The sequence below is a fragment of the Pseudophryne corroboree genome, chromosome 2 (genome assembly GCF_028390025.1).
Source record: "Pseudophryne corroboree isolate aPseCor3 chromosome 2, aPseCor3.hap2, whole genome shotgun sequence".
Lineage (NCBI taxonomy): Eukaryota > Metazoa > Chordata > Amphibia > Anura > Myobatrachidae > Pseudophryne > Pseudophryne corroboree.
Window position 1 is genome coordinate 103,725,425 of NC_086445.1, and position 23,549 is coordinate 103,748,973.

Sequence of the window (23,549 nt, forward strand, 5' to 3'; positions counted from 1 at the left end):
CACATGTTTTGTATTATTGGCTGAAAAAAACAGAGAACCCCATTGCTTTAAACTAAATACTAAGCAATAAATGTGTCATTTGTTACGATAAGTAGTTTTTGCAGCGGAAAAAGTCTACAGATTTTCCCATTCTGTTGTATCCACCACTAATTTAATGTTATTCAAGTTCTACTCTGTCCAGGCAACAGTCCGTGGAGTCAGAGTAAGATGATGTAACTTGCAATTGTCCTGCAGTTGCTTATATTGGACTTGGTTGATCTGTAGACATCTCACATGTTTCCAGGACTCACTAGGGGGTCTAAGGCACATGGCTACAGCCACCAGTGATACAGTAAGGCACTGACTAGAAACAAATCTGCACTGTTCATGTGTTAGATGTGGTTACATCCTGCCACAAAGCTCTTGGCTCCACCTCACCAAGACCAAGTTGACTATGAGACCTATCACTGGTGCATGAAGTCAACCATGTCACAGGCAGATGCAGAGTGGGATTTAATCAGGCAGAAACCACGTGTGATGTGGATCGAATAAACTGCAAGGTAAAGAATTCTAATCCAAATAATGAGAGGTGCAGTTATATTGAATACATTTTATGTACAATCTTTTTCAGTGTCGGATTGCGTCATCGCACACCGCACAGCAAACGTCCTCTCCACGAAGGGAAACTAGACGGGTAGCATCTAGTTACCTTCACAGCGGAGGGCACTACCAAACAGTAGCGGATCTCGTCATGGTGCGGCGCCCTCCGGATGGCACCGGCGCCCTCTGGACGGTGCCGGCGCCCTCCGGAAGGCGGCGCCCCGGGCAAAAATCCTGCTTGCCCGTGGCAAGTTCCGCTACTGCTGGAGGGTGACCTCCAGAGAATATCCGTTGTAGTGGAATAAAACGAATTTATAAGCCAGACCAACGTTGACAGCAGATTCATACTTTTTCTGATTTCCTTCTTTTTCTATCTCATTTTCACTATCAATTGATACCGTTGGTCTAAATTGTTAATCTGATATCAAATTCCAACTGAGTGATAGGGTAGATAACACACTGTCCAATTCCCTAATATAGGGTTTTATCGGTATCCTGCTGCATATTAGGCTATGATGCCTTAATTAATTTTATATTTTCAGATTGTTTGTTTACCATGGATATGCAATTGATGAGTATGCAATTTTGCATGGTATAGTGGACAAAGGATTTATTAAAATAGTTTTTTTCAACAATAAATGATTTAATATGGATCTAATTAAAAGTTAGGTTTTAACCTCTATATGGTTTTCTTAATGAGTGCGCCAACAAAGGGTCTTTCTTTCTTGTCTTTTGTACGCTGACTAACCAGTAGTTCCCTACTGTACCCTTGGTGCACCACCAACCAAAAATAGCTGCCAATATCAGCACTCAGTATCACTAGAGTTGGTTCTCTAATACTATATTATTATATATTTTTCTCTGTGACTGTTTATTGAAATAGGATACACAGCCTCTACTTTCTACAATAATCAGCCTCTATTACTTTTGGGACTCTCATAAGATACTTACTGCTCCAGGTCTGAAGTTACTCCACTTATAATTCAGATGATGTTTAGCACTTTCTCCCAGGACTCCCACAAGAACAATAAAGACTTGGTCACAGGTTCCAGCACCCAGGTCCTCTCCTGTTGCGATCTTTAGCTTGTAGGTCCCCATGTCTTCAAGTAATGACCAGTCAGAGCAGCTCTGTAAGGAAGTAGACCAGTCAGAATGTCTCAGACCTGGGGTTATAGCGTCAAGTGGCAATTTTTTCTGTCTGATTTTCTTTCGATTTTGCAAATTTACTAAAGGCAAATCCAAAGGAAAAATTCCATAAAAATTCCAACTTTAGCTTAGACCGTCTGAATTAAAACTTCATTATTATAAGTAGACAGCAATAGAATCCCCGGATTTACTGACCATCGGGATTATAAACCTGATAGTACCCTCAGACAAATCGCAGCAGGATAGACCAAAACAATAGACCTGCATGTGGCCGATGTAAAACACTGACAGAACAGCATGGTCTGTGCAAGCTTGGTTATTTTTTAATATAGAGCAAATGGTTGATTTAGTAAAAAAAAAATCTGTTGGGTTCCGCACAATTAACTAAACCAGCTACGGACCTCTCAGCCTGGGCTGGTATTGGAATATAGTGGGAAATCATCGGGTGAGGCTCCCTATATTTTTTCAAAAGCCAGCACTGGACTGAGCCAGATGGGAACAGGTTTGGAGGTAATATAAAAGCAGGAAGACACAGTGTGGGGTCTCCAAGCAATAATGTTAACCATCCCCAAACAGGTCAGCCCACATTTTAAATCCCTCAGAAATGTAGGACCTCCCAAAAATAGGGGGTGTCCCGATAGGCAGTATGCCCTGCCCTGGCAAGCCTGCCCTGGCATGATGGCACTTATAGAACCATAAGTGCCACCATTCCTGGACATAAAGGGCCTGTTGGTGTTAGGTGTTAATTATCAAATCTTAATTAACGTCTAACCTCGCATCTACTGCCACCAGGGATTCGGAGAATAGCCAAGGGCTGATTGTCCCTGTGTGAAAAAGGGGGGCACCATTTTTGAGGGTGCCAACTCTTCAAGCTATTCCAGCCCTGGGCTGAGTAATTTGGGTCTGGTTAATGTGTTGGCAGGGAGACCAGATGCTGGTGTCTCCCTGCCAAAGCTTTATACCCCACGACTGATGCAGCTGGGTGCTGGTTTTTGGAAAATAGGTTGAACCCTATTTTGTTTTTTCAAACTATTTTCCAATACCCACCCTGGCTTGTTACTGGCTTGTATTTTTTTTTTTTTTTAATGAACCAATTACTTTTAAACATATCAAAGCCTGATTAGATCATACTGAGCTGTGCAGTGCTTAGAATTAGTGATGTGCACCGGAAATTTTTCAGGTTTTGTGTTTTGGTTTTGGGTTCGGTTCTGCGGCCGTGTTTTGGATTCGGACGCGTTTTGGCAAAACCTCACCGAAAATTTTTTGTCGGATTCGGGTGTGTTTTGGATTCGGGTGTTTTTTTCAAAAAACCCTAAAAAACAGCTTAAATCATAGAATTTGGGGGTCATTTTGATCCCAAAGTATTATTAACCTCAATAACCATAATTTCCACTCATTTTCAGTCTATTCTGAACACCTCACACCTCACAATATTATTTTTAGTCCTAAAATTTGCACCGATGTAGCTGTGTGACTAAGCTAAGCAGCCCAAGTGGCCGACACAAACACCTGGCACATCTAGGAGTGGCACTGCAGTGTCAGACAGGATGGCACTTGAAAAAAATACTCCCCAAACAGCACATGATGCAAAGAAAAAAAGAGGCGCACCAAGGTCGCTGTGTGACTAAGCTAAGCGACACAAGTGGCCGACACAAACACCTGGCCCATCTAGGAGTGGCACTGCAGTGTCAGACAGGATGGCACTTCAAAAAAATAGTCCCCAAACAGCATATGATGCAAAGAAAAATGAATGGTCACTGTGTCAGCAAACTGCACAACTGAAATGCACCACAGGTATAGAATCTAGATGGATAGTATACTTGACGACACAGAGGTAGGTACAGCAGTGGCCTACCGTGCTGCAATATACAGTATAATGGACCTGGTGGACACTGTCAGCAGACTGCGTTTATAGTGTAAAAAAAAAAAAGACACTACAGGTATACAATGTAGATGGATGGATAGTTGTTAGGATCTCCTGCTCTGTGCTGCCACGTCGCCATGGCAACCGGGAGGCAAGTGTTAGCGAAGTAACCTAAGCGCAGCTGATACTCCGGTCCGGGTTTTTACTGTGCAGTGGTTACAGGCTCTGTGCACGGCAGGGAATCCGGTGCTGGTTTTGTGCTCACAGTCTGAGGTCTGAGTGGGGCGTGGACAGCACCTGCTATATAAACCATCCTCTCAGGCTAGGCAAATGCTGCTGAATCTTTGTTTGTTAGTCAGTTCCAGAGAGTTAGCTAGTACTGTGTGACTTTGTATTTACTTGTTGCTTACTGCAAATAGGCCTTGGGATTCGGTAGTTCATTCTGCCAATCCAGACCTAGCAGTAAGACTGGAGTCAGTTGTTTAACCTGCTGGGGTTCTTTTGCTATTCTGTGAACTCAGCAGGTTTGCGGCTGTACTCTCAGACCTGCCTGCGTAATCCTCTCTCACTGTGCAGGGCGTCCAGGTGTCAGTTTAGTGGCAGTAAGCTGAACCTGTGCCCTGCAAGTGGGGGTTAGGATTGTGGATACTCTCCTTGTGTCTATATTTCTATCTCTGACCAAGGAGTTTATTTCCACACCTGTTGGTAACCCTTTAGGGTTCTTTCTGTTGCTCTTAGCAACATCATTTCGGGTGCTCCACATGTTAAATCACTACATCTCGCCTCATTGTCCGCTCTATTCCATCTGAGCATTCCTGACACTAGGGAGACACACAATTCCTGAGCCTTTGGGCTTCTTCGTTCACTTTGTGTTTATTAGTTATTCCATCACCTTCTGTGTATGTTATGTTATATTCCCAAGTCTGTCTGTGAGTTAGTTTGCTCTGCATCCCTCTCTGTTCATACACCGGTATACTCCTGTCAGCACTGGTGTGCGTAACATATTCAGCAGCCCTACTCCTGTTGAAATTTTGTGGGAATATGGAGGGGTATCCTCAAAATATTTTGCAACAGGTGGTCGATCAGGTGCAGGTCCTGACTCGACAATTTAATGAGATGTCCATTAAAATGAACACCCCGCAGGCCGCTAGGGGAGCTCCCGCAGCAGCAGCGGCAAGTTCAGGGGTTAAGGAGCCAAAAGTAAATCTCCCGGATCGTTTTTCTGGAGATCGCTCAGTTCATTTGTTTCAAGGAGAGCTGTAAGCTATATTTCAGGCTTAGGCCCCAGTCTTCTGGGTCGGAGATTCAGCGGGTGGGCATAGTGATTTCCTTGCTACAAGGAGACCCACCGGTCTGGGCATATGGGTTGCAGCCTGACTGTCCGTCGCTTAAGTGTTGATGCTTTTTTTACGGCACTGGGCATTTTGTATGATGACCCTGACAAGATGGCTTCAGCCGAGGCTCAGATTACGGTCCTTAAGCAAGGGCGACGGCCAGCTGAGGTTTATAGTACGGAGTTTCGGAGGTTGGCTGATGATACCCAGTGGAATGACCCAGCCTTGAGAAACCAGTACCGAAGGGGCCTTTCTGACCAGATAAAGGACCAACTGGTACAATATCCCTCGCCTGATAGCTTAGATCAGCTCATGCAGTTATCAATCCGGGTGGATAGACGGCTGAGAGAGCGTAGGCTTGAAAGGGAGACCGCAGTTTCCTTTTTTCCCAAGGGAACCTCAGACTCTGAGGAATATTCCGAGGAGCCTATGCAGATTGGGGCTACCCGCCTCTCCTCGCGTGAGAAGACGCAAAGGAGACAGCAGGGGTTGTGTTTGTTGTAGTATCATGCCCAGAAAAGCCGGAAAACTTCAGAGCCTGTGGGTGATGGGAAATATCCTGTCAGGCCAGAAGTCAGAATTTCCCAAAAAGACTTTTCTCATTCCGGTGGCTTTGGAGATCCTCGGCCAAACTGTCAAGACTGAGGCCTTTGTTGACAGTGGGGCCGATGGGGTTTTCATGGACCATCAATTCGCCCTAGAACACTCTGTTCCCTCAGTACCTTTGGCATCAGAGATTGAGATCTGTGGGTTAAACGGGGAACCATTGTCCCAGGGTAAAATTACCTCCTGCACCAGCCACATTCCTTTGTTTATTGGAGCCACACACTCTGAAAAATTGTCTTTCTATGTGACTGTCTGTTCTTTTGCCCCATTGGTTTTGGGGTTACCCTGGTTAAGGGCCCATAACCCTCAATTTGACTGGGTCTCTGGGGAGATTCTTAGTTGGGGTAGTGATTGTTTCAGGAGTTGCTTGAGCCTTCCAGTCAGGCTCTCGCAGCTAAGTTTGCCAGGATTGCCAGGATGTTATGCAGATTTTGCGGATGTGTTCTCCAAAAAAGTTGCGGAGGTACTACCTCCCCATCGCCCCTATGACTGTGCCATTGATTTGTTGCCGGATGCTAAGCTTCCCAAGAGCAGGTTGTACTCCCTGTCATGTCCTGAGACTCAGGCTATGGCAGAGTACATTCAGGAGAACTTGGCTAAGGGATTTATCAGACCCTCACAGTCCCCAGTTGGGTCGGGGTTCTTCGTGGGTAAAAAGGATGGTTCGTTGCGACCCTGAATCGACTTCAGGGAATTGAACCGTATCACGATTAAATTTCGGTTTTGTTTGACCAGCTTCGTACTGCCACCATTTTTTCTAAGATTGACCTACGCGGTGCTTACAATCTAATCCGAATAAGAGAGGGGGATGAATGGAAGACTGCCTTTAATACCCACTCAGGGGATTATGAATATTTGGTGATGCCTTTTGGGCTCTCTAATGCCCTGGCAGTCTTCCAGGAATTCATGAACGATGTGCTCAGGGAATATTTGGATAGATTCTTAGTTGTTTATCTTGATGACATCCTAATCTTCTCCCATTCCCTGGAGGAACATCGGATGCATGTACGCTTAGTCCTCCAGAAACTCAGAGACCACCAGCTTGGGGCGAAGCTGGAGAAGTGTGAATCTGAAGTTCAGCAAATCGCATTTCTAGGGTATATTATCTCCTCAGAAGGTTTCCAAATGGACGGTTCTAAGGTACAGGCAGTCCTGGATTGGGTGCAGCCCACTAGTTTGAAGGCGCTTCAGCGTTTTCTGGGCTTTGCAAATTTTTATAGACGATTTATCGCTGGATTTTCGTCTATAGTGGCCCCCTTGGTGGCACTCACTAAGAAAGGGGCGGATGTTACTCACTGGTCTTGTGAGGCCAAAGCGGCCTTTGCCCGTCTGAAAAGGTCATTTGTCTCGGCCAAGGTGCTGCGACACCCAGATCCAGAGCGTCCTTTTGTGGTGGAGGTGGATGCCTCTGAGATAGGTATTGGGGCAGTGCTCTCTCAGATGGGGGTTTCTGATAATCGCCTTCATCCCTGTGCGTACTTTTCCGGTAAATTTTCGTCTTCCGAGATGAATTAGGACGTGGGTAACCGGGAATTGTTGGCTATAAAGGATGCACTCGGGGAGTGAAGACACTGGCTTGAGGGGGCTAAGTTTGTGGTCTCAATTCTCACCGACCATAAGAATCTGGCATATTTAGAGTCAGCGAAGCGGCTCAATGCCAGGCAGGCACGATGGGCTTTGTTTTTTGCTCGCTTTAATTTTTTGCTAACATATCGCCCTGGGTCAAAAAACATCAAGGCTGATGCGCTCTCGCGGAGTTTTGGTCCAGTCCAAGAGACCACCGAGGAGCCATTGCCCATTGTGTCCCCATCATGTATTAAAGTGGGCATTACCCAGGACCTCTTGTCATTAGTCCTTAGAGCACAGAAGCCGGCTCCTCCAGACCTTCCGGTAGGTCTCTTGTTTGTGCCTCCTAGGTTAATACAGCGAGTGTTCCTGGAATTCCATGCCAAGAGGTCGGCAGGGCATCCGGGTATTGCCAGAACTCTGGAGTTGCTGTCTAGGGCGGTGTGGTGGCCCTCGGTGGCTAGGGATGTGGATCAGTGGGTTCGGGCATGTGACGTTTGTGCCCGAAATAAAACTCCTAGAGGGGTTCCTGTCGGCCCATTACATCCACTCTCTATTCCATCTAAGCCATGGACCCACATTTCCATGGATTTTGTGGTGGACTTGCCCAAATCCTCGGGGATGACATCCATTTGGGTTGTCGTTGACAGGTTTTCGAAGATGGCGCATTTCATTCCACTGGTTGGGTTGCCATCGGCCAGATGCCTGTCTGAGTTATTTATGCAGCATGTTGTGCACCTCCACGGGTTGCCACTTGATGTGGTCTCTGACCGTGGATCCCAGTTTGTGGCCAAATTCTGGAGGGCATTTTGTTCTGATCTCCAGATTTCTGTGAGCTTGTCGTCAGGCTACCATCCACAGTCTAATGGGCAGACTGAGAGGGTGAACCAGTCCTTGGAGCAGTTCCTCAGGTGTTATGTCTCCAAGTGTCATACTGACTGGGTTGCTCATCTGTCCATGGCGGAGTTTGCCTATAACAACGCGGCTCACTCTGCTACAGGGATCTCTCCCTTCCTTTGTGTATATGGGCATCATCCTAAGGCCAATTCTTTTGACCCCCTGGATTTCACGCCTGGTGGTTCCTCTGTGGTTTCGGCCCTTAGGGGTATTTGGAGGAAAGTGAAGAAAGCCCTTGTGTCTGTGTCATTAGTGACCAAAAGGGGTTTTGATAAGCGGAGAAGACCCTGCAGCTTCAAATTAGGAGACTTCGTCTGGTTGTCCACCAAGAATTTGAAGTTGAGACAGCCATATCATAAGTTAGGCCCCCGGTTCATCGGCCCTTATAAGATCACCAGGGTTATCAATCCGGTGGCATTTCAGTTAGATCCGCCCCGTTCATTGGGTATCAATAAAACATTTCATTGTTCCCTTTTAAAACTGGCAGTTAGTAATCCTTCTTCCAGTGGAAGACCTTCTCCTCTTCTGATACGGGGTCAGAGGGAGTTTGTTGTTGAAAGGGTTCTTGACTCCACGATGGTTCGGGGTCAGCTGTCATTTTTGGTGCACTGGAAGGGGTATGGCCCGAAGGAGCGGTCGTGGGTGCGCAGTTGTGATCTTCCTGCCCCCAGACTGATACGCTCTTTCTTCTCGCAGTTCCCCGATAAACCCGGTGGTAGGGGTTCTTTGACCCCTCGTTAGAGGGGGGTACTGTTAGGATCTCCTGCTCTGTGCTGCCACGTCGCCATGGCAGCCGGGAGGCAAGTGTTAGCGAAGTAACCTGAGCGCAGCTGATACTCCGGTCCGGGTTTTTACTGTGCAGTGGTTACAGGCGCTGGTTTTGTGCTCACAGTCTGTGAGGTCTGAGTGGGGTGTGGACAGCACCTGCTATATAAACCATCCTCTCAGGCTAGGAAAATGCTGCTGAATCTTTGTTTGTTAGTCAGTTCCAGAGAGTTAGCTAGTACTGTGTGACTTTGTATTTACTTGTTGCTTACTGCAAATAGGCCTTGGGATTCGGTACTTCATTCTGCCAATGCGGACCTAGCAGTAAGACTGGAGTCAGTTGTTTAACCTGCTGGGGTTCTTTTGCTATTCTGTGAACTCTGCAGGTTTGCAGCTGTACTCTCAGACCTGCCTGCGTAATCCTCTCTCACTGTGCAGGGCGTCCAGGTGTCAGTTTAGTGGCAGTAAGCTGAACCTGTGCCCTGCAAGTGGGGGTTAGGATTGTGGATACTCTCCTTGTGTCTATATTTCTATCTCTGACCAAGGAGTTTATTTCCACACCTGTTGGTAACCCTTTAGGGTTCTTTCTGTTGCTCTTAGCAACATCATTTCGGGTGCTCCACATGTTAAATCACTACATCTCGCCTCATTGTCCGCTCTATTCCATCTGAGCATTCCTGACACTAGGGAGACACCCAATTCCTGAGCCTTTGGGCTTCTTCGTTCACTTTGTGTTTATTAGTTATTCCATCACCTTCTGTGTATGTTATGTTATACTCCCAAGTCTGTCTGTGAGTTTGTTTGCTTTGCATCCCTCTCTGTTCATACACCGGTATACTCCTGTCAGTACTGGTGTGCGTAACAATAGTATACTTATGGACGATGAGTGACGACACAGAGGTAGGTACAGCAGTGGCCTACCGTACTGCTATATACAGTATATTGGACCTGGTGGACACTGTCAGCAGACTGCGTTTATAGTATAAAAAAAAAAGACACCACAGGTATACAATGTAGATGGATGGATAGTATACTTTTTATGGACGACGAGTGACGACACAGAGGTAGGTACAGCAGTGGCCTACTGTACTGCTATATACAGTATAATGGACCTGGTGGACACTGTCAGCAGACTTTTTTTTTTTTAATACTAAAATAAACGCAGACACCACAGGTATACAATGTAGATGGATGGATAGTATACTTATGGACGACGAGTGACGACACAGAGGTAGGTACAGCAGTGGCCTACCGTACTGCTATATACAGTATAATGGACCTGGTGGACACTGTCAGCAGACTGCTAAACTAGTATAAAAAAAAGCCACCACAGGAGTGTTTTTCAGGCAGACAAACGTATACTGGTGGTCACTGTCAGCAAAACTGTGCACTGTACTCCTGCTATAGCTGATCCCCAGTCCCCACAATAAAGCAGTGTGAGCACTCAGCACAGATATATCATGCAGCACACTGAGCACAGATATGGTATGGAGCGTTTTTTTCAGGCAGAGAACGGATAAAAAACTAGCAAAACTCTGCACTGTACTCCTCCTAACAGCTGCTCCCCAATCCTCCCCACAATAAGCTAAGCAATCAGATCAACTGTGTAGTATTAACTATATAAACGGAGAGGACGCCAGCCACGTCCTCTCCCTATCAATCTCAATGCACGTGTGAAAATGGCGGCGACGCGCGGCTGCTTATATAGAATCCGAATCTCGCGAGAATCCGACAGTGGGATGATGACGTTCGGGCACGCTCGGGTTAGCCGAGCAAGGCGGGAAGGTTCGAACCTGCCTCGGACCCGTGTAAAAAGGGTGAAGTTCGGGGGGGTTCGGTTTCCGAGAAACCGAACCCGCTCATCACTACTTAGAATCAGACTGCAGATTGATAGCAGATTTATACTTCTGTTTGACAGCAGAGTCTATCATAGAAGGGACAAGATCCCACAGGGTGCTAGACAGAAAAAGTATGGTGGGTATCACCACTGCTTTGCAACAGACACTCGAATACACTCACATCTTAGTAAATTTATCTCTAGGTAAAGAGTTGGAGTTAAATTTACTAAGTAGCAGATCTGATGGAAAATTCCCAGAAATCCGAGTTTTAAACAACAATCCCCCATCAGAATACACATTAATTATATTAAGACAATATCAATAATCTGTAAGGGCACTGGAAGCTGTATTCTCTTCTCACTCCCATTAGAATCACAAGTGCCAAGAAAATACCGTAGGTAAAACCCACGCAGTTCAATCTCGCACTTTACCTGATCAACTAGGTCAACATAGCATCACAGTCACCAACAAATGAACCACAAATGCATTTCTCCATCAAAGCCTTTACAGTAATAAACATCACCATACCTTTTTCTCACTCCCATTAGAATCACAAGTGCCATGGAAATACTTTAGTAAACCCATTGCAGTTCAGTTTTGCACTTTACCTGATCAACTAGGTCAACAGAGCATCATAATCACCAACAAATGAACCACATATGCATTTCTCAACCTTTAACCCACCGTCAGGCGCACCTCTGGGACTCCCGGGTTCGGGCGCAGTGCGCCTGACAGGCGCCTGTTAGAAAATCGTCTTTAGCACCTAATTAAATCAATTCTAACGCTCTTAAAGTGATCAGTGACCTTCATTAGGACGTACAAAGAGAGAATATTCAAAATCTGATTAAAAAAAACTAATTTATTAACCTCAAAGTAAAACCAAAAATACTGACATTTAAGACCCGCCACCACATTGCCTTCAGTTTTCATGACAAAAATGTACATTAAAATTAAAATTACGAACAAAACTCGAAAAATAGGCACAGTAGAGTCAGTCTCACTTGGAATCACTGTTGGAAAGTTCAGCAGTAGAGATGCATTGGCACAGTGAAGTGCAAGGTTGGCAGACCATATTTGCATGGGGCTGGCAGATCGCTTTGTGACATTTATGGCATTCATAATTCGACATCCGCAAAGTATCCACAACCTTTGTAATTTTCATTCATAAAATGAGCAAAATAAACAATTAACAGATGAAAATAAATGGAAATACGAACCTTCAAAAGTCGGACGAGTTCGGGCACAATAGGCCTGAGAGGTCAGGGAAATCACTACTGCACTCCACGCAGGCGGCGGGAAAACTGACTAGAGGGGTTTCGAACAGCACCTAGAGATAGGAAGGTACTAGGAGGGAGAGGCCCCTGTGCCCCCCTTCGGGCGGAGAGGGGAGCGAGAACAGCTTTGCGGCGCCTGTCAGGCCAGCTGCGCCTGACTGAGGGTTAAGGTAAGTAACAAACAGAAACTTACCTTTTTTGTTGTTGTTGTGGTCACTGGACTTTGATGGAGATACACACCCGGTTATCCTTTTTTCGTCACCTCTGAATCCAGCGATAAGGGTCACAGCACCAAATTATATGAAAATATCTGATAGTCCAATCATAAATGTCTGCAGAATGTGCAAAAGTTAAAGTGTTAATTAAAAAGATATGCAATAACAATGTATACAAGGATGGCAGTACAACCAGACTGACACATCCTGTGACTGTTACACAACCTTATATACTGCAAATAAAGCATACCTGCCACATGATTATATTGTCATCATGACTAGGTAGGTGTGGTTAGTAGCTTGTTGGGAAGGCATAGCTACATTATACATTGGGTAACATTTCCCCTGTTAGGTTAAATTCTGGAAAGTTACTATAATACTAGGGAAGGGGAGAAAAAGAAGGCTCTTGTGTGGGCGCACTCTTTAGAAAGGAAGGAAAATTCCTATAACATATAGAAAGAAGTACTTAAAAATTAACTTTTAATGTTGATGTTTATAACAAAGTTACCCATATAGTTGATCCATATAAGAGAAAGATAGAATAATAAAGATTTTAAAATGTTCTGGTCTGTTTAATCACAGTGTGTGATTGGAATGGTTGTAGACATTTGATCGTCTTACCCCCATTTCCCCTGACCAGTACAGAATATCTGTATTGATGGGACCAAGGAGTGGTCATAAGGAATATCTGATAAGTACGTCCCAATAGGGCTACTTAAATTCAAAGGTAGATAGTCTTCTGCATTCGAAGGAACCTGACTTTCTGACGTAAGCCACAATAATTGGTCGTAGGCCTCAAGTATGAAAAAATCTCATAGGAGTGAGAATTAGTGGTGATACTGCTGTTGGCGTCGCAAATTCACATAGGAAGGGAAATAATCCCTGCTCTACAACACCGGGTATTCGCAGGAAGTCTCCTCTCCCGGTACTAACCCGGCCCAACGCTGTTTGGCTTCCAAGATCGGACGAGATCGGGCATTGACAGCGTGGTATGATAGTAGAGAATTTATATGAAAGTACACCAATGAGAGTGCACCTATATATGAAAATTAGAGAAAGATAAAGGGATGAAAGCAATGAGGACAGTTTGCCAAGGAAAGAGATGAAATAGTAAAGTACAACTAGGTGGATCTGCTTTCTGCGTTTAGACACAGTTCATCAAAACCCACATCTGTGGTATTGTGCTCTGTGAATCGCGGATGAGAGTCCACGAAAAAATAGTAAAGCATGAGCAAGAGGTGTGAAATATACAATTTGGATTAAATTATCAGTGAAAAATTGCCGCAAAGGACTGGTGAGAAATTAAATTAAAATAAGATTATACATGTCATCAAAGAAATCCACATGGTATTTTAAACATTAATTTGTGAGATCCTACTATTATTAATCCTAGTACAGCCTGGGCTGAGTGTAAAAGTTCAGTTGAGTTTAACAGAATCAGGTGTAGTGATTCCCACAAACTGAGTCAGGAAAATAATAATATTATCAAAGACAGAAAAAAAACAACTTTTTTATCAAACTTTTTCAAGGACAGTAGGTGACGCTGGTTCCCTAATGGGACAATTTACTGCTACTATCCCACTCTGTACATTAGGTGGCTTCTGAATATCCGGAGGATCCAGGAGCTTCTGATTCGACACAGATCCAATTTATGCTCCGCATAGACGTTTCTCAACACGGTCCGTCAGAGGATTTTTCCTTCCTCGGCACCAGATACTCTATTCCTTCAGTCAAGTTGCGACGCAATGAGTGGTCGCCTCCATTCCCCTCTGAGCGGGGGACAACAATCTTCTTTCCAGGTGAGGGAACATTCCCGGGTGAGGGAACATTCCCCGGAGTTTTGTCAGCTGGTCCGCTGTGGGCGGAGATTTCGGATAGACCTCAGGGCGTTCTGACTGACTCTTTAACCCTTTATTACTCTCGGACGTGAGCTCTGGCGGCAGTAGCCGAGGGTGCCCTCAGGGCTCCGGGGAGTTTTCTGGTTATTCTATCCTGCCTCCTTTTCTATTTCTACCTCATGTTCGGTAACACAGGAGGGAATTATGTGTGCTAGTCCTCTCGGTGGCGCTGGTTGGGCCACGCAGGACTTGAAGATACAGATACGCCTGTTGTCAGTAGAGGAGCCTTGGCTCCTACCTCGACTGGACTGTCTACTTCAACAGGCTCCTTTTTCTTTGTTCAATCTTACACTGGTTTCGTTTACCCGTGTGACTGTTCACGAGACCTCAGAAGGGAGGAGTTCCCTAGTTCGGTTAGGCCTACTGGGCCCCGATTTCAGAAGTCTGTTACCTCTTCTCGCTTTTGCAACTTTTGGAAATCTTTATGGGACATAAGGATAAAAGGGGTTTTCCCCCTTCTTCCAGTTACCATTCATCTTTGGTTTCTCTGGGAGGTTTTGCTCCGCTGCGCTTCAAACCACACTGACCGGAATTTTAGGTCTCTGCCTTTTTCGCTTTTCTTCCAAATGAGATTAGCCTAGCGGCCGTAAGTTCGGCCTCTTTTTCAGGGAGTACTCCATTGGCAACTCCCCTGGCTGTGCTTCGGCCTCAGCAGTCGTTTCTTCCAGAGGGGATGTCCATTTTTCATATAAATCTGACACTAGTGTTTTTCAGTCCTCTCTGAATGTTGTCAGGGCTCGCTGACTCTCTCTACAGAGGTCTCAGGCTGTTCGATGAAGTGTTTTTCTTCTTTGTTCTGTACGATGCTCCCGTACTAAATAGCCGGGGTCCCAGCGTACGCTGGGCAGTTGGATACATCTGACCATCTAGGGAGCCTCCGTTTCCATTTCAGCGCACTTTACGCGCATTGTAAGACCTTCGTGGGCAGCTGCCCGCGGGGTCTCCATGAATATTTTGTCGGGCGGCTACTTGGTCAAACCGACATTCGTTTTGTCAAATTCTACAAGTTTGACACTTTTACGGCCTCTGCATCACTGTTTGGCCGAGCAGTTTTTACAGGACTCTCAGCGCTTTCCCACCCGTTTTTGGGAGCTCTGGGACGTCCCCATTGTGATGTGCATGCACCGGTGCCATAAATCACAAACAGCACGCACACACACATATATATATATATATACACACATATACATATATATATATATATATATATATATATATACACACACACAAGGACGTATGGTGGCACTCAGAAAGAACGACAGCAGAGGCAACGCTGGTGCGGTCAACGTTTCAGGGATGGTTCCCTTTTATCAAGACACAACCAGCAACCTGTGATACAAAACATTTAAATACATACCTGGTACCTAGCAGGACTCCAATCGCGCGGCTCCGGCCGTCCCTCCCTCCCGCCGAACAATGACGTCATCAGTGCACGGCTGCACAGAGATACCACGTCAGGCGGGTAGGGTGTGCGGCCACACGCACGTCGGGGCATTGCTAGGCAACCAGCAACAGGAAGTGCAGACAGACTGAAATCAACAATTAAACATACAACAACGTGAAAAATGACAGTTAAAAAACACACACCCAAATAAGTGTGTCGATGTACCCAGCAGTAATGCTTAGTATTGCAGGCAGGCTAAATACTGTAAACATATGATAATACAATATAGATCATTAAACCATCACAGAAAAGAGAATAGAGAATATACCATAGAGCAGTCATCCTGAGTATAGACTGCTATGCACCCCACAGACTAGAAAATGGTACAGTGGCCTGACCAACTAATAGGACGAACCATGAAGTGGTCTAGGGACAAAATGGGTGGTAATATTCAGCAATAACCAGTGTGATGTAATAATTTACATACTGGCGAAGTACTACTCAAAAACGAAAGTGCTAGCCCACAGTGCATATGAAGCACATATTAGGGGGAAAAAGGGCAAACTGTATATGATTTAAAGGAAACAATTGAAGCTGAGGGCTTCATTAAGGCCCTGCGGGTGGACCGTTTGGAGAGTGTGGATCCACCAGGCTTCTTTTCTCAACAGCACCTGACCTCTATCACCACCTCTATAACTGGGTGGAACGTGGTCGATCATCTTATAACGTATGGAAGACAGGCTGTGATTGGAATTTTTAAAGTGTCGTGCCACTGGGAGATCACTGCCTCTCCCTTCCAGCGCTGCTCGTATACTAGACCTGTGTAAGGCAATTCTCTCTTTGAACTGTCTAATACTTTTGCCAACATATAACAGCCCACACGGGCATTTAATGTAATAAACGATAAATTTACTACTACATGTCAGTGTAAACTTGATATTAAAAGGTTTACCTGATCTGGGATGATTAAAAGTACTGCCAGGTTCTAGGCAACTACAGGTAGTGCACCCTGTGCATCTATAGTTACCCGGTTTACGCGTCAAGAAGTGTGGCACGTTTACTTGACCAAAATTAGAAATGTCATTGTGAACTACTATGTCTTTTATATTGCGACCACGTTTGTATGCTGCCATAAGTGTAGTATCTTTGAAACAAGGAAGTTCCTTGTCTCTTGCGATCACTGGCCAAATGCCTTTGGCTTGACCCTGTAATTTCTTACTGGCTGTCGTATAATCTTGAGTCCAAATCATTCTATTACATTCCCTAGTTGGATTTTTGCGGACTAAAGTGTCAGGTCTAGGAGTGTTTAAAGCTTTTGACATCGCCAGCTTGAGAGAATCCAAAGAATACCCTCTAGCTGTGAATTTAGCAGCCATATTTTGCATCTGGATTTTAGCATCTGCCTCATCGCTGCAGATCCGTCTAATTCTCAGAAACTGAGAAAATGGAAGACTCCATTTCATGGGTTCTGGATGATGGCTGTTGGCCCTCAGCAAGGTGTTCCGGTCAGTGGGTTTGTAATACATACTGGTGACAATGTTACAATCAATATCTATAGAGATGGCTACATCTAGATAGTGTACCATATCGTAGCTGCTATCAAAGGTGAATTTGATAGCTGAATCTATTTGGTTCACCTGAACCATCATTTCTTCAAATTCCTGTGGGGTACCTGACCAAATCATCAAAATATCGTCGATATAACGACGAAATAAGACAATATGTTGAGAGAATGTCATGCTCGAAAAATAACTGCTTCTCAATTTCGCTCATAAAGATATTCGCGAAACTGGGTGCCACACATGATCCCATGGCGCACCCAGTTCGCTGGCGAAATATTTTCTTGTCAAACAAGAAATAATTGCGATCTAGGGTTAAAGCAAGCAATTTAACAAAAAAATTTATGTCAGGACCTGAATATTCAACACTGGATTCTAGAAACTCTTGTATAACTGCTAAACCCCTATCGTGGGGGATGCTAGTGTATAGATTAACTACATCAATTGTACATAGTAAATACCGAGCTGGAAGAGGTGAAACAGCTTGCAATGTTCGAATTAGAGAAGAAGTGTCAGTAAGACATAAAGGTAGTCCCAATATTAAGGGTTGTAAATAAAAATCAAGATATCTGGATAAATTATAATAAAGTGAATCTCTGGCAGCGATGATGGGGCGTCCAGGAGGATTGACTGCATCCTTATGTAATTTGGGGATCGTATAGAAGATGGGGGTCTTAGGCCAGATGACACTTAGAGCATCTTTGGTGGCCGCTGAGATAACATTTGCAGAAACTGCTGATTGTAGAATTTGATCGAGTTCCATTTTATACTGTACAGTGGGATCCTCAGAGAGGATTTCATAAACAGCTGTGTTATTCAATTGTCGGTAGGCTTCATCCTTGTAGCTGGTTAAATCTTGCACTACGATCCCGCCACCTTTGTCCGCCAGGCGAATCGTGATGTCATCATATTTACCTAAATTGCTGAGTGCCACCTGCTCATTTTTAGAGAGATTATACGGTCCTTTATATGTCTGTGGAGTAGCTTCATTGATGTATGTTTCCAGGCAACTGGAAAAACTTTTAATACTTTTATTCTGTGAGGATGGATTGAAGAGTGACTTCTTGTAAATGGGGGTTTTCTCAGAAGTAGGAGTGTTCCCTTGAAAAAATTCTTTGAGTTTGATGCGTCGGTTTAATTTGAACAAGTCCACCTTATTGTTGAAGACATCTGGAGTACAGGTAGGGACAAAGGACAAGCCTTTGTTCAACACATTAACTTCATCAGTGGTCAGTGGTCTAGAAGACAAGTTGAATACTAGACTTTCTTTCGTGACGTTTTTGGCGGCTTCCCTCCTGTTTTGGCCGCCCCGACGGGTCCTGGCTCTTTTGTGCGCTTGTTTTTTGAGCGAGTTTTTATTCCAGAATTGGATTTCTTTGAGGATGATGCCGTAGCACATTCTGTGTCACTTGATGAAATAGCTGTACTCGATTGGTCCGTCTCCAACGGAAATTTCCTTGGTGGTCGACGCGGTCTAGAATTTCTTTGTGATCTTTGACCTTTGTTGTATACCCAACTGTAGACCTGATTCAGGTCGTAATCACGGTTCACTGTCGTGCGTTTAGCTTTCTTGAAGGCAATTAAATCAGATTGGTATTTATCAATTTGTACAGATAATTTCTCCTGCCAATCAAGCGGTGCTTCAGATTGAATCTTAGGCAGGTGGATACTTTCAAAGGCCTCGATTTTTTCTTTAGTGATATCTAGTTCTCTTCTAGATTCAGCTACCACCAAAAGGATTAAATCAAAGGAACAACGATTGAGCACTGTGGCCCATTTGCGGCAGAACTCCGGATTTTGGCGTCCGATTGTCGGAGTGTTCCTGATGCGAAAGCCTCTAGGAATACGCTTATCTCTAAAATAATCTGAGAGTGTCACACCGTGTAACAAAAAGTCCACTTCCTTCTTTTTTAATTTAGTTAATTGTGAAATCAAAGCATCAACAGATTCCTCACTGGTTGCTGTTAATGCCGAGGATGGAAAAAGAATCAATTCTGCCTCTGTGTCAGTGTGTGTGAGGGTGTCCCCCTCCGGTAATATATATAATATAGGTTGCTGTCAATTTACCGGCTGTCAGGATCCTGGCATTCAGGATAGTAATGCTGGAATCCTGACACCCAGAGAAATGCCGGTGGACGGAATCCCGGACGAGGCATGGAATTCAAACTCGGATGGAGGTCCACTCTACCACTCGAGGGCAAATAGAATAGTGTGGCGAGCAAGGGGACTCACTGCGCTCCCTGCCGGCATTCCACCTGATGGGATCACCGCGTCGGTCTCCTGAATGCCGGGATCCCGAACGGCGGTAAAACATACCGAACCCATATATACGTTGGCATTAAAACACCACTTTGTTTCACTACATTAGAGTCTCCAGAGTGTCGCCTTACTGGAATATGGTATATATATATAAATGTATACAGTATATATATATATATATATATATACATACACACACACACACACACACACACACACATACACACTGTATGTACGTATGAAGTGCATGATGCCTGTCACTCCACCGATAAGATCACAACTTGTTCATGTGGCATTCGAAGTCAAAAGAACCACATATACAGTAATAAGGTCCATGAAAAGATGACCGCAATCTAAACTATGTCTGGATTATTTAATTGGGTGAATATATATATATATATATATATATATATATATATATATATATTTAGGATCTGGTTAGCGTATCGCCGTTCGGGATGCTGGCAGTTGGAATACCGATGCTGGAATCCCAACACTGGCCAGTAGATTGACGCTGGGATCCCAACATTGAACACAATGCTGGCGCCGGAACTCCGACTGACGGCATCTCTATTGTAAGTATGGTGGTTAGACTATGCTTGATGAGGGAAAGAAAGGTAGGTTCACTATACTACAGGAAGGGTTAAGTGGGGGGAGGCTAGGGTTAGGCTGTGGGGAGGGTTGGTTATGGTTAGGCTGCGGGAATGGGTAGGGAGGGTTAGAAAGGTAGAAGGGGAGGGTTAGAATACTTACCTAGCAGGTGTAGGGATTCTGCGCTTTAGGATGCCGCTGTTGGTCTTTTTTGAGTACTGGCATTACAAGCACCAGGATCCCAATGCCATCCCATAGAGATTATATATATATATATATATATATATATATATATATATATAGTGAAGAGAAAATCAGCGGCACTCTGCAGACTGTTATATAATAAAAAAGTCTTTAATCCGGTCCTACGCCGTTTCGGGGACTACGCCCCGTCTTCAGGGACAAATGATACACAAATGCATTGCACATAAAATACACTTATATACACACCCAAGTGGGTACTCAGTACCTGTATTGAACTCACCTGTCCCGCGCTGCCGCCCGCGTCCCATCCATCTGAGCGAGAACCCGCGTCTCCGAACGATGACGTCAGTCGGCCGCGACGGGCAGGGAGCCAATCAAGTAAAGTGTGAGCCGCGTTACTTGGTAACCGCTGTAAACAAAACAACGGTTAATCTCGTGCACTGTACTGTAAGCATAAAATCACAACAAAACAAGACACTGATCACACTTGACAAACAAACACTAACAAACATAAATTAAAAGACACGGTGTTAGCTGTTAACCTAAGCGATTCCCAATTTCACAGTTGTTACCTGAATACTCAGTAGTTAAGTTAAATAGCTAAGTAAATCTGCCTTAATGATAATAAATGTGAGTAATAATATTAGGCATAGCGGCTATCCAATTCAATCTCTAGCATTTACTGACACCTAGGCTCTTTAGAATTTAATCCATTGCAGGTAAGGAAATATATTATACTATTAAATAGCAGCATCCTGTAATCACTTATAAGAAACATTGCAGGCCTAAAGTTTCATTTAGTCCCTTAGGTGACATAGTACCTAGGACATATATCCACCTACTTTCACGCTGCATAAGGATTTTATTACGGTCCCCACCCCGATGTGAGAGAGGGACATGGTCAATTATGATGGCTCTCATACTGGCTATCGTATGCCTTGCCACCAAACAATGTCGTGCGATGGGCTGTTCGCTCACTCCCTTTTCAAATGCTTGTTTTATGGCACTACGATGTAGTGCCATCCTTTCTCTGAACTGTCTCTGTGTCTTGCCTACATAGGCCAGACCACAGGGACATTTCAGCATGTAAACTACATGTGTTGTGGTGCAAGTGACCCTATGATGTATTTTATATTGTTTCCCTGTAGTGGGGTGACTGAATGTTGGGCCTGTCAATAGTGTGTTACAGGTCGAGCACCCCAGGCAACGAAAACAGCCCACTTTGGGACGCAAAAAATGAGATGATATTTGTTTGGTTAGTGGAAATACATCCAATTTAACCACTTTATCTGAAATACTTTGTCCCTTGGTGTAACTGGGAAGTAATTGGGTGCCGAGTAGGGCTGGTAAAGAGTGATCAGTATTAACCAATGGCCATAATTTCTTGGCCTGACTGACAATGGAGGTAGTGGCCGTGGTGTAACGGTTGACCCATGGAATTTTTGGGGCCTCATGTGTGGCGGCTGTCGGGGGAGCTGCTGCAGAGGTCAATAGGGACTCCCTAGTTAGTCGCATAACCTTATGTTTATTGGCCAAAAGTTCCTCTCGTGGGTACCCTCTTGTAAGGAATTTATCCACCATTTGTACTAATGCCTCCTCTAATTGCTGAGGATCAGAAATGATACGTCTGGCCCTCAGCATTTGCGAATATGGCAGGCCCTTACGTGTAGAGTGGGGATGAAAACTGGCATGATGTAGTGCCGAGTTCCTGTCAGTAGGTTTGACATATAGGTTAGTTTGTAATTGCCCCGAGATTATCTGGATGGCCACATCCAGAAAATGAATATGGGTCTCCGATATCTGGTAAGTGAGTTTAATTGGCCCATCGGTGGCATTGTGCCTATCTAGTACTGTCGCTAAGGACTCAGCGCTACCCCGCCAAAAGATCAGTAAGTCATCTATGTATCTCCTATAGAAATACATAGATGATTGTGTAATAGACCCAAAGAGAGCAGTCTCCACAGTGTGCATGTAGGCGTTTGCATACGATGGGGCCACTGGGGACCCCATCGCACAACCAGCTAGCTGTAAATACATACGCCCATTGAATGTAAAATAATTGCGGGTCAATACTAATGTTAGTAGCTGCAAAAAGACCTCAATTGGCGGACCCGTGTACAGTGGATTATCCGTAATGAGATGCCGTACAGCCTCCACACCTGCATCATGTGGGATGCAGGTGTAGAGGCTGGTGACATCTGCACTACACAAAATTAATTTATCAGCCGGTAACATCATTTGCTGCAGGTGAATTAACAAGGTGGTGGTATCCTTCAAGTATGAAGGAACCGCTTGAATGCACGGATTTAAGTATGCGTCCAGAAAAATCGCCACTGGATGATATAGGGAGTTTCTGGCCGATACAATCGGACGTCCAGGGGGATTAGTCAGTGACTTATGCACTTTTGGGACAGTGTAGAATAGTGGTACAATCGGGCAGTTGACTGTCATGGCTTGTGCTTGTTCTGGGCTCAGAGAGCCTGTCAACGTTGCATGTGACAGGAATGCGTCCAGCTCCTTTTTGTACTTGGTTGTTGGATCAAAGGCCAATACTTTGTATGTGGCTGCTTCTGATAATTGTCGATTACTTTCTGCCAGATAGTCTGTCAGGTCTTGTATGACAACAGCACCACCTTTGTCGGCATCCCTTATGATTAAATCAGTCCTAGAAGACAAGTCCTTCAGTGCGCTCCTCTCTTCAGGGCTAAGATTTGGAAAACATGAATTTTTGGATGCTTGTTGATAGGATTGTTCCATCATGCGAGAAAAGGTACGTATTGAGGGATTATTAGTACTTGGATCAAATTTGGAGCGAGGAATTGCTCTCCTTAACTTTTCTGGGATAGTAGATATTTGTGCAGGCACTTTGTTTATCCCAAAGTGGTCCTTCAGGCGCAAAGTCCTGTTAAATTTATAATTTTCCACCTGAGCTGAGAAGGCATCCGGTTTGACCGTTGGAACGAATGACAAGCCTCTGGATAATACTTTAAGCTCAGCTGAAGTAAGAGGGGTAGACGATAGGTTGATTACTAGTTCGGTCAACGGCGTGGGGGTCGCCTTGTGCTGTAACCTCTTGTTCTGCCCCGACCGCCTCGTCCTCGTCCGGGAGTGGGGCGATTGCCCGACCGTGTCGCCACTCCTAAAGGGTAGGTCGCTTGATTGGAAGTAGATGGAGTATTTACTTGTTCTCCATCTGTCGCTGAAGTGCTGGAATCCGAGTAATCATAACGTGGTTGTCGTTGACGGTAACTCCTATGTGATTGTGAACGATCATAGGAGGAAGTGGTGTTGCTGAGCCATGCATAGACTTTACGTTGTTGATAATCCTGTTGAACCTTATGGAGTTTTTCTTTTTTATACTTAATCAGGTTACTCCTATATTCCTCCATTTGGATCTGTATTTTTTCTATCCAATTAGTGGTCTTGTCAGCTGCTAATGTTGCTTTGTGTGCCGCTTCAAAGACTGTTAGTTGCTCCTTAATGAGTGTTAGTTCTCTTGTGGATTCCTCCACTACCAGAAGCATCAGATCAGTTGAACACTTATTTAAAATGGCCACCCAGCGTCGGCAA

The 23,549-nt window shown here is 44.7% G+C and overlaps 1 protein-coding gene and 1 pseudogene across 1 annotated transcript in view; both read right to left on the minus strand.

Moving 5' to 3' along the window:
- LOC135001412 (polyunsaturated fatty acid lipoxygenase ALOX15B-like) overlaps window positions 1-23,549 on the minus strand; it is a 131,944-nt gene that overhangs the window by 50,324 nt on the left and 58,071 nt on the right. The window contains exon 2 of the mRNA XM_063951580.1: window positions 1,531-1,707. Coding sequence (XP_063807650.1) covers window positions 1,531-1,677 — 147 coding nt within the window. The 5' untranslated portion in view covers window positions 1,678-1,707. The remainder of the gene's footprint in view (window positions 1-1,530; window positions 1,708-23,549) is intronic.
- Window positions 12,969-13,087, minus strand: LOC135052679 (5S ribosomal RNA; annotated as a pseudogene).